Below are 11871 nucleotides of genomic sequence, written 5' to 3'. Positions count from 1 at the left end.
TGTTTACTTTTCTTTATTCTTATTTTGTCACTTTCACCTTTTTGCTGGATTTTTTTTCTTCACTGTGTCAAATCACTCTTCATTCTCACTTTTTGCCTCCATTAATGGTGGGCAAAGCGAGCCTTCATTAAACACTGAAACAGTCGAAGCAAATGTGCTGTTTATGTAAATGTTTTTATGTATTGCATTAAAACAGCTTCAGCAAGGAACAGTTGAGCAAATTGAGGTATTAAAGCCCACTTTGTAAATTCAAATTTTCAACTGATGTAGTGGAGAGGTTAAGGTTTCCGATCTCCATCCGGGGATAGTGGGTTTAAATCCAGTCTGATACAACTATTTTGAAATCCTTTAAAACCAGTTGGTAATGCTTTGTTCTTGTATCGTTGTGTTTCAACATTGGTCTGACATCCGAATAAACGCTTTGTGAATAAATTTGTCATACAAACGCCTAAGAGACACAAAGTGCCATTTTTGTTGCATTAAAATTGTTTAAGTCGTATGCCCCACACTCAGGTTAAAAAAATATTTTGATCTTTTGATCATAAAACAGGGTTGTTGCTAGATCAGAGACAGTTTTGGCCATATGTTAACAAGAATTGTTTATATTATTCATAAATTTTTCCTTCTATTGTATTTTATTACCGTCTACCCAAACCCTGAACCCAACCATCACAGTACTGTTAAAATATTAGTTATTGTTTTACAGTGTCACAAAAATGATGCTAAATGGCGTATCCGCAGCTGTATCCTATTTAGACTAAAAAACAGTAACATAATTAAAATACATTAACAATGATTTTGGAGTATTTGTACAAGTAGGGATTCAAACCCAAAAGTCATTTGAAGCACAGAAACTGTGTGCCTAGGCACAGTCCTCTAGGCCAGGGGTGTCAAACTCAATTCCTGGAGGGCCGAAGCCCTGCACAGTTTCATTCCAACCCTGCTCTAGCACACTTACCTGTAGGTTTCAAACAAGCCTGAAGGACTTAATTAGTTTGATCAGGTGTGTTTAATTAGGGTTGGAACTAAACTGTGCAGAGCTGCGGCCCTTTTGGAACTGAGTTTGACACCTGTGCTCTAGGCCATATAAGACTTTTTCTGACCCTGGCAGTCAAATGGTAAATCGCCAGGTCTCGAATCTCTTCTGAACTGATCGATGCTTTAAATTGCTTTAGTCACGTGACCAGGTGTTGCGAAACACTTGTGACTTGGGTGTTTTGGATCATGCTTCGGTGTTTTGAAACACTTGTGCCTTGGGATCTCGACACTGTGTTGAAATGTCAGTTTCACGTCAGCCATCCCTAGCCTCCATCCACCTGGTCAATCGTAACAGGAATCAATTTTATTTATTTAACATGTTTCATTAGGCAATGAAAGAACTGAAACTCCCTCACACTGTCTGAGGGTGTTTGTGAAATGGTCCCTGCTTAAACCTAGGCTGGTTGGCTGGTTTTAGCTGGTCGACCAGGCTGGTTTTAGAGGGGTTTTGGCCACTTCCAGGCTGGTTTCCAGCCTTTCCCAGCCTGGTCTTAGCTGGTCAGGCTGGAAAATGACCAGCCAAATCCAGCTAAAACCAGCTTGACCAGCCTGGTTTAAGCTGGATATAGCTGGTTTTGGCTGGACTCCCAGCTTGGCTAGGCTGGTCAAGCTGGTTTTAGCTGGACATCTCCCAGCCTGACCAGCTAAGACCAGGCTGGAAATGGCTGGAAATCAGCCTGGAAGTGGCCAAAACCCCTCTAAAACCAGCCTGGTTGACCAGCTAAAACCATCCAACCAGCTTAGGCTGGTTTAAGCTGGATTTTTCAGCTGGGGTTCTACCAAACCTTAAAGACCATGATTCATATTTATTGTGTTGAACATCAGAAGAATTGTAATGAGCAGTTACCGGTTTTATTGTTTGCCATTCAGGCTACTGTATGTCGTACAAACGCCTAAGAGACACAAAGTCCCATTTTTATTGCATAAAATTGTTGAAGTCGTATGCACCACACTCGATTAAAAAAATAATCTGTCCTAACAACTTCCCCTTCTCTAATCACTTCCTGTGGAAGTTGTTTTACCTACTGATTTTCTGTTTGGATGGCCTTAATTTGCGCAGTGCTGGTCCTCATCTAAAAAATTCAGTAACCCTTGCAACGGTCAGTTCTAAACTCTCATTTATCTAAATCCACTCACACTGAGTTGTCTTAGGTAATTGGTCCATTTTCAATTTTATTTTCAGATGTACCTACTATTATTTCTGTGTTGAAACATGATATTGATGTTGCTGATCATAATCAAATTAAGCAAAACTATTATTGAGAGAACCCTAATGAAACAGGAAACAAACTATCTTGTGAAGCATGTTTTAGCTTTTCTTAGCTCAAGTACCAGAGCTAAGTGCGTCTCCTGCTACTCAGGAAAGACAATCTAAGAAAAGAGTCTCTATTTGTTTGGTCTTCTCAGTGCCCTGTAGCTTTTGATTCTTTATTTGTTGTGTAGCAAACCTGTTATGTCGACTCCTGACTTTACAAAATTTTTGTTAGCTGTACTGAAGCAAAAATCCAAAATGGAATTGATCGCACCTTGTGTTTCTTCTCTAAAAGTTCAACCAGAATAACTCGGAATAACAAAAAAGAAGAGCACATGGCAACAAACAACATGGGTCATGTGCACACAAAACAATACAAGTCTTGAGCAGTGTCACAGCTCCAAGAGACATAAAACATAACAACAACTCACAGAAATAACACGAACAAGACAAGGGGGGAAGGAGGGAAACAAAACAAATGGAACAAGTTAGTCCAAAAGGGAACAGAGGACAAGCCACTTCTCTTCATACCATCCAGGGAGGAGTGAGAGGGCAAATGCAGACAACAATTATCCAGACAACGAATAGGAAGGAGCAGGAAGGGCAAAAATGGCAGAAAAAGCCTGCCAGGGAGGGTCCAATGAATCAGGGATCCTAGAAGGGAGCAAGGGCTGATCTAGAGAGTATCAGAAGGGACACAGAGCATGAGGCTTGACAGGGGCAGGCAACAAGTTAATTGAATTCTTGATTAGAGCCGAAAGGGCTTTAAGCTTGTCTAAAGCCAACAGGGCTTTGATTTTGACTGGAGCCGACAGGGCTTTCAGCTTGAATGGAGCTGGCAAGGTTTGATCTTGACTGAAGGCAGCAGGGCTTTGATCTTGCCTGGAGCTGGTAGGGTTTTATCTTGTCCGTGAAGACAGCTCTGCTGGTCATGTTGGTATCAATCAGGAGTGTCAGGATTCTGGTACCATTTTCAGTCAGCCAATCATGCCAGGAATTCAGTTCAGCCTACTCCAGCTGTGTGCCAAGGTTCCTACCACACTTTTTTTTACAGGTAGTGAACCTGCAAGTGCTGCCTGTGGAGGAGGCAGACCCAGCCCTTTCATTGCTGTGTCCGCACACTGTGCTTAATGTGATCACACGTAGAGCATTCGTCTCTAAGCAGCTTTTTTTCTGCTATGATAGGGGAAAGGGAAGTGTCGTATCAAAGCAGAGGTTGGTCCACTTGATAGCTGATGCTATTGCCCTCATTTCGCTGTGCCAGGATGAACCATGTCCCCCATGAGTGAGGGCACCCTTATAGCGGTGCTTCCTATAGGGCTTAGGCTCCTTTAGGTGAACCAGAGAGAGCTCCTCAGGAGGAGCCGGGTGCCTGGCCTAGTATGATGTCTGGTTTGCTCGCTTGGTTTACCCACATGCTGGGGTTCAGTCAAAGCTTTGCGTGGTCCCCGTTGGTGATCCTATATGCGTATATAGCCACGGAGTGTTCCCCTTTTCTCAGGCGAACCCGTGTCTACCCTACCCGCTAACCAGCTTATCATATGTAGCACTCCCCCTGGATAGGGCTAGTCAGTATGTTCTTATTGCCATCAAGTCTCCCCTATTGGGTAGCAGGTCGTCTCCACAGCATCCTCCCCCTTCGAGGACTGGCATGCTTTTTCAACATACTTTTGTCATTTAAAAATCCCTAGACTACAATTAGCTAGGTAAAAGCACATCTATGATCTCGATCTAAATTATTTCAAAATTATTCCCATGGACAGGTAATTAACAGGCCTAGGGGATTTTGGAAGGTTGCGCCCTTGGTGGCATTTCCCAAACAACGACGTAACTCGTGGCTAAACTATCATAGTATGATGCATTATTTGGGAAAAGAATGATGTAGTGACGTATGTTTCCCAAAATGCGTAATTTCTCTGTAGCAGATCCATCGTTTGAACCACGTTAGTTATAATGTAAAACGCCCATAATGATGGTCTAAACGGGGTGGAGTAACAACTTCTTTAGAGAAGAACCCCATCATTTCTTTGTGCAAATTCAATTATTTTACACAAACGCATATTTAAGATAAAATCCAATCATAGATTTAATAAAAACATGCACTCGCTTTCCATATTAACTGAAATATATGTAAATGGCACATATAGGGCCTGTGTTTGCTTTACAAATATTATTGAGAAGATACATATTCTATTCTAAAACATTAAATCACTAACAAAATGTATTAAAAAATGAAAAAATCATACTTTAATAATAATATTAATGATTCATTTTCTTGTCGGCTTAGTCCCTTTATTGATCCGGGGTCGCCACAGCGGAATGAATCGCCAACTTATCCAGCAAGTTTTACGCAGCGAATGCCCTTCCAGCTGCAACCCATCTCTGGGAAACATCCACACACACATTCACACACATACACTACGAACAATTTAGCCTACCCAATTTACCTGTACCACATGTCTTTGGACTGTGGGGGAAACCGGAGCACCCGGAGGAAACCCACGCAAAGGCAGGGAGAACATGCAAACTCCACACAGAAACGCAAACTTAGCCGAGGTTCGAAACCAGCAACCCAGCGACCTTCTTGCTGTGAGGCGACAGCACTACCTACAGCGCCACTGCCTCGCCGATGATGATGATTATTATTATTATTATTATTATTATTATTATTATTATTATTATTATTTTTATTATTATTATTATTATTTTTATTATTATTATTATTATTTTTTTTTTAAGTAGGATATTGTTTATTTATTTATTTATTTTAGAAAAGTCTACTTTTACAATTTGACACTTTTAAACCACAGCAGAAAGTTCTAGCAGGCCCATGTCATATACAGTACTTAATAAATAACCCACTATAAATTAAAATAATTGAAGTATGCTTTTTGTTTTCACAAGCTTTGGAGACGAAACAAAAATTCTGCTTGTAAATAATAGGTCACCTATAGCTTTTGCCATGAGGCTGTGTTCAAAATGACATTAATGTTTTTAAAGTGCACTGCGAAGAGAGCACAACTGTAAACATGAAGATCGCTTTTACAACTAAGAGAAATGACTTTAAAGCTTTTTTATTTTTAATAATTCCAAATTTGAATGTAAGAATGTTCTAAATTAATAGGGCATAGGGGGGATAAGTGGGAATAGAACACAACCAGGAACTATGTTTGTTTGAGAAATGGCAACTCAACAAACTATGTTTGTAATGACAAAACTTGCGACCTTAGTTGGCTAACGATGGTTTTGGGAAACGCACCCCAGAGTGATTGGTCAGCTTGTGTCCTCCCATAGAGTCTTCCAGACACACATCTCCGTCCCCTAATCAGGGAATGAGGGTTATGTTAGTAACTGAGACATTCTTTATACAAAATGAGCCAGGCACAATGTCTGACATTGAAAAAAAAATTGTAAAATTTTTTATTTTGATAAAAATGTTTAATTGGTCCCACAGACCCGAACACCATACAAAAGGGGTAAAGTTCTGTTATGTAGAGTGTGCTTGTTGGTAGAGTATGTGCTGTAGTATCACAGCAGAACCAAAGACTGACCTAAGACCATAAAAAGCAATGCCATGTTCAATTTTTACAGCATAAAAAATGACATTATATTGAAACTTAAAGTTATTAATCTATCACCTTCTTCACTGCAAAACACGCAAATAATGAAATCATCATCTGATTAATTTGAGCACCTGAACATTTTTTTCTCACTGCTCAGACTGCTGCATAGTTTTCATCTTTTTTACTTTCTTTCTTTCTTTCTTTCTTTCTTTCTTTCTTTCTTTCGTAGAGTGGCGCAGAATGTGTCCTTAACCATGACATTTGCATGCAGATCAAAATCACACAGCTATACCTCAGGAAGTGGTTGCGAATGATCATAAAGTCCAATCAAAAACATCAATGAATGAATAACATCATGAGTTTCATCATCTACACAATCAAAACTTTACATATGCCAAAACAAAGCTATTTATATTTTGACAAATGTTGTAATTCCCAGACAGAAATTTTAACAGAATTTGTATTATTTTTAAAGATTTAAATAGCTAACATTTTAATCAATCGGTAATGTCACAATACTTAACCACATTCCAGGTTTTATAAAAAACACTTTTTAATCAGGTGTGCTACGTGATACTTGATGTAACACTTGTCATGTCAGCAGCCTTTATGTCCTGTGTGTGCATCAGAGCCAAGGTACACAGGAAATCCACATAACACTGCAAAGCATATTTGTTTAGAAACTTGTGGCTTTCTGTTGTAGCTTAAAGTCAAGGGTTGGGGTAAAATTTCCCTGAAGCAATGCAAAGTTATGTTTTCAATAAGTTATTTAAGTTTCACAGAAAAACCTGTCAACATCTAACTAACTAATGAATTAAATAAACAAATGCTTTATAATCTAAATTATTGAATGATGTAATATAACAGAATGTTCAATCTTAAGCAACTGAGTTGAGTTTTCATCTTGTAAATTTATTTTTCAACAAGTATTTTTTAAATTAAGCATTTATTTTCATTTATAATTCAGACACATTGTATGTACATGTTTTAATAAATGTATGGTATGGAGTATATTGTGATTTAAATTTTGCCCCAAATGAAAAAAAGTTAATTTCTTCAATGAACACAAAGTTAGATTTACATTATTCAGTATACTGTTAGCCAGTATGTCAATCATTCAAAGATAGTTGGCACTAACCCCGCAGACGCACTTGACTGCAGTTATGTACAAAATGCCTTAGGGAGAGCTCTTGTGGCAAGAAGTAGAATTACAGCATGTTTTAGAAACAGATGTTTATTTATTTGTTTATTTACATATTGGTAAACATGTTAATATATTTATAGTTAATGTAAAAAAAGTAGTAATATACAACATTCATATACATCAATCCAGTGATGATTGCATGCAAAGTTTCTCTCTATAATTAACACTGCTCTCATACATCCTCTTTTACCCATGCGAGGGGGCATGTTGTTGTTGTTGGGGGTTTTTCCACTCCTGTGGTTATAGACTTCTGTATATGGGTGTTTGGGGGAAAGAACTGAGAGATATTGAGGAACAGAAGTTTGTGGGTAGCACATCATTGATTCAGCAGACGTTAGATTGCACTATATACATATATATTGTGTGCTGCACAAATGGAATTCTTAGAGCACAATTTTCATTAAAACATCCAAAAACCATTAAAACTATATAGAACATATACAGTTTGCTGACATATGTACTTCATTCAGTCATTTTCCTTTGGCTTATAGCCTCTGTTTCAAAGGTTGCCACGGTGGAAAGAACTTAAAACTATCAAAGCATATGTTTTACACAGTGGATGACCTTCCAGCTGCAACCCAGTGCTGGGAATCACCCATACACACTCAGTCACTATGGCCAATTTAGTTTATTCACTTCAACTACACAGTCTTTGGACTGTGGGGCAAACCAGACCACCCAGAGGAATATCTTCAATTCACAAAAGCCAGAAACACCAATGATTTTAACAGAAGGCTAAATGTTTTTAGTATGGGGTACAGGGATTCTTCTCCATGTTATCGTGACCCAAAAGAACCAGGCGTTTTGAATAGCTCATCCATGATCATGATTTCTGCAGTAGTCCTGTAGGATGTAATGAAGATGACAACTTCCATGATTCCACACTCAGTCACGGCATCATCAAACTTTGTTCTTGTTTGTTGTTAATATGCACCCTCTAGTGGTGAAAACAACAGTATGTGCCTGTCACATGTTGCACTTGGATGTTGTTGCTCTTTAGTTAGTTGATTGCTTCAGTTTCTTCTCATTTGGAAACTTCTTTGAATACAAGTGTCTACTATAGGTTTAAATGTAATCACGGTATGTACAAAACACAAAACAACAATACTAACATCAGCCAAATCTGGAAATAATATCAATAAAGTTAAACTTGTGTACTTTTCATGGGAGATGTAGAGAAAATAGCTGTGTTGGAAGTGTCGTTTTCTGAAATTCTGGATTGCGATGGCGTTGATTGGTAGGTTTTCAGGCACCGAAGATATTTTGAGAACACGCTTGCTAAGTATTTCCTAAACTTTTCTCCAACGAAAGCGTAAATAAATGGATTTACGCAGCAGTGTGTGAGCGCAATTGTCTCTGTCACATCCATGGCCATATTGATAATCTTATAAGGCTCACAGCTTGTCAACATGTCAAATTCGTGCAAGGTTTTCAGGAACACCACCACATTGTAGGGCACCCAGAAGACCACAAACATGATAACAATGCCCAAGATGAGCTTTATGGCCCGATTTTTCTTAGAGTTTTTTGTCTTCTTTACAACCATCAGTACCCTCAGGTAGCAGTAGGCTATAATGGGCAAAGAGATGAACAGTCCAACTGCATTTTCACCAAAGTTACGGAAAAGCTTCCACTTTCTGGCCGACTCATCAGGATAGTGTCTCTGACAACTGTTGGATTCGCTATCCTTGACCACCTCTGCGAAAATGACCTCTGGAAGGGCTGCGCCAATGGAAACCATCCAAATAATGACACTTGCCACAATGCCGTAGCGCAGCATCTTTGCTCCTAGCACTGCGACGGCGTGTACGATGACGAGATAGCGATCCACGCTCATGAGAGTCACAAAAAAGATCCCGCTGTAAAATCCCACCTGGTACGCACCCGCCATAGCTTTACACATTGCATCAGTTTTCAGATAGTGACCTTGAGCATAGAGAGCCCAGAAGGGCAGCGAGAGAACCATTAGTAGATCGGACATGGCCAGATTCAGCAGGCAGAGGTTTGTCATATTTTTCACATGCATGCTTTTCAGGAGTACCCATAAGACGATGATGTTGCCAACAAGGCCGAGCACAAAAACTATGTAGAAAATGGCAGCCTTGATGTGTGGATTTAGGGATCCCTCTTCTGTATTACACATGGTCACTTCATAATAGTAATCAGTTAAGGGTTCCATACTGTAAGAAACAGAAAATGTATATTAGTGACATACTTTTAAACAAAATAAATTGTATGACATCCTTATAATTGATCACACAGGTTTTATTGTTGACTATAAGTAGGCCCACACGAAATCTGAGCGCGCTGAATTCCTCAGATTTTCTGCAGATATTTAGCACCTCATTAATTCTGTTTATTTACTTGAGTAAATGTGTGTACATCTATATTTATTCGTTTTTTAAATGAATTACAGTAATATTAATGAGTAATGTGAAAATGTTCATCTGATTTATGTACAATGCAGTTTGTACAGTAATATTTAATATTATTAATAGTCTTTTAGTAGAGATATTATATGAGAGACTTGCTTTGTTTACCAAATAATGTTAATTCAATTGGATTTGGATTTTAAACATGAAATAAAAGTTTAAAAAGATATATTTATTTTATTTCACATAGTAAGGTTATAGTTATGATACTCCTAAAATAATTTAGCAGAAATAACAAAATTCTCTGCAGAAATAGCAAAAAACATCCGCAGATTCCATCTGGCCCTAACTATGATAGATAGATTGCATTATACTGTTGCAAAAACAGTAGGGTTGAATATTATTATTATTATTATTATTATTATTATTATTATTATTATTATTATTAATTATGTTGAAAATTCTTTGAATTGTTTAATTTTAACATAATGTAATATCAGAGGTGGGAAGTTACAAAGTACAAATACTTCATTACTGTATTTAAGTAGATTTTTCTGGTATCAGTACTCCTCTAATATTTTTCTGACATTGTTTTTCTCTATTTTTCTCCTTACATTTTTTACACAAATATCTGTAATTTTTCCTCCTTACATTTTTAAATCGGGATCGGTACATTCTTTTTCATGTGCTTAGTGGCGCGATCTATATTATTTCTTGTCATTGCAGAAATTGTACTCCTGTTTGATTGTCAGTCAGCCTATTTTTCATTGCGCGTTTTTTTTTTTTTTTTACCTCTGATCACGCACTGTAGGCGTGTTTATTAAAGCTTACCATAGGAACGGCTAACACGAATGATACAGAGTCCGCGATGTAAACATGAATGTTTTCGGGCTCTATTTTAACAATCTAGGTGCAAAGTCTAAAGCGCAGGGCGCGAAAGCATTAAGGGCATGTCCCAATCCACTTTTGCTATTTAAAAGATGGAAAAATACGCTCTGTGCCGCAGTGCCTAGTCTAACAGGGTTGTGATTATTCTCTTAATGAGTTATAGGTGTGTTTTGAGAATAAACCAATCAGATTCTCATCTACCATTCCCCTTTAGGATCAGTTGAGTCGCACCAGGGCGCATTTGCTTTTTACATGGCGGACTTTGTAAGTGGAAAAACTGAACACTTTTCTAGCGAGAAAACCGTTAAACAGAGCATCTGCAGTGCGAGGATAAAGAAAGAGCCTCCTCCAATCTGCCTTTACTTTCACTTTCTCTCTTCTGTGGATTAGGAAACATGTTTTATGCACACACATCCATCAGCCTACATAAATAATTTTGCTTGTTAAGAGCAAAGATTAGTTTCAAAACTATTTCTAAATTCAGTTCTAATTTCCAGCAAATGAATAAATGAACAATAATAATGAAGTGTGGTAAAAAAAAAATTATATCCAAGGCCACATGCTGTGCCCCATATGGTCCAAAACCTGACAGGTGGACAAATCTAAGCTTGTTTTTAATAAAACAAATATAAATATGCATATAATAAATAATACTACAAACAATAATAATAATAATAATAATAACATTAAACCAAAGCAAATTGTCATGAATCAAGACGGCATGAAGGCAGTGGATTTTATATTTATGCAGAAAATAGTTTTTTTTAAATATTTAAATCCTTTAATTCTTTTTCATTTGTAAAGATATTTGTGTATTTTTGTACATCCTCTGTGTTTTTAGCAATGTGTAAGTGAGGCGCACAACTGACGTGCTCTGCACTGGACTTTTAGCTGGTCTATTATAGTTCTTCAAAATTGTAATACACCAACAATGCGCCTTAACACACCTCTTTTCTAGACCGAAACAGCCATGAGTCAAAAGTATTTGTACTGTGCGATTTTTAAATAAAATTTTAATTAATTGATAACCTTATATGTTATATAAAATATTACACAATTCTACAAAACAAAACAAAAACAAATAGGGAAATCATATGTGCTGTTTGAAGATAATAAAGCAGCTTTAGCATAATTCAAACATTTATTTATAGTAAAATACATTCAGTTTTTTATTTCATGAAAAGAAAAAAGTATGTTTTGACAAAATTAAGTGTTAAATTTAGTGAAGTTTATTCATAAACTAATTTCGAGAGCATCACGTGATTATGATTGAACACGGCTGGTTATGCATTAGCATGCATGATCCACCAATTAGGCCATTCCTAACCCACTATAAAGAGCCAGGGTTTTTTCACTACAGTCATCTTCGATTTGAAGAATCCCCCTTTCCACCCCTACCTCTTCACGTTTTCTATTCATAGGGCTGCACGGTGGCCCAGTGGTTAGCACTGTTGCCTCACAGCAAGAACGGCACAGGTTCAATATATATATTTATATATATTTTTATATATATATATATATATATATATATATATATATATATATATATATATA

General features: G+C 37.4%; 1 protein-coding gene across 1 annotated transcript in view; it reads right to left on the bottom strand.

Moving 5' to 3' along the window:
• Positions 1-7071: 7071 nt before the first annotated feature.
• Positions 7072-11871, bottom strand: part of si:cabz01093077.1 — a 16045-nt gene continuing 11245 nt past the window's right edge. Inside the window, exon 3 of the mRNA XM_087286653.1 lies at positions 7072-9237. Within this exon, the coding sequence (XP_087142779.1) occupies positions 8202-9237 (1036 nt within the window). The 3' untranslated portion in view covers positions 7072-8201. The remainder of the gene's footprint in view (positions 9238-11871) is intronic.

The sequence above is a fragment of the Danio rerio genome, chromosome 16 (genome assembly GCF_052040795.2).
Source record: "Danio rerio strain M-AB ecotype USA chromosome 16, GRCz13ab, whole genome shotgun sequence".
Lineage (NCBI taxonomy): Eukaryota > Metazoa > Chordata > Actinopteri > Cypriniformes > Danionidae > Danio > Danio rerio.
Note: the sequence above shows the minus strand (reverse complement) of the source record. Positions and strands in the feature narration are given on the sequence as shown.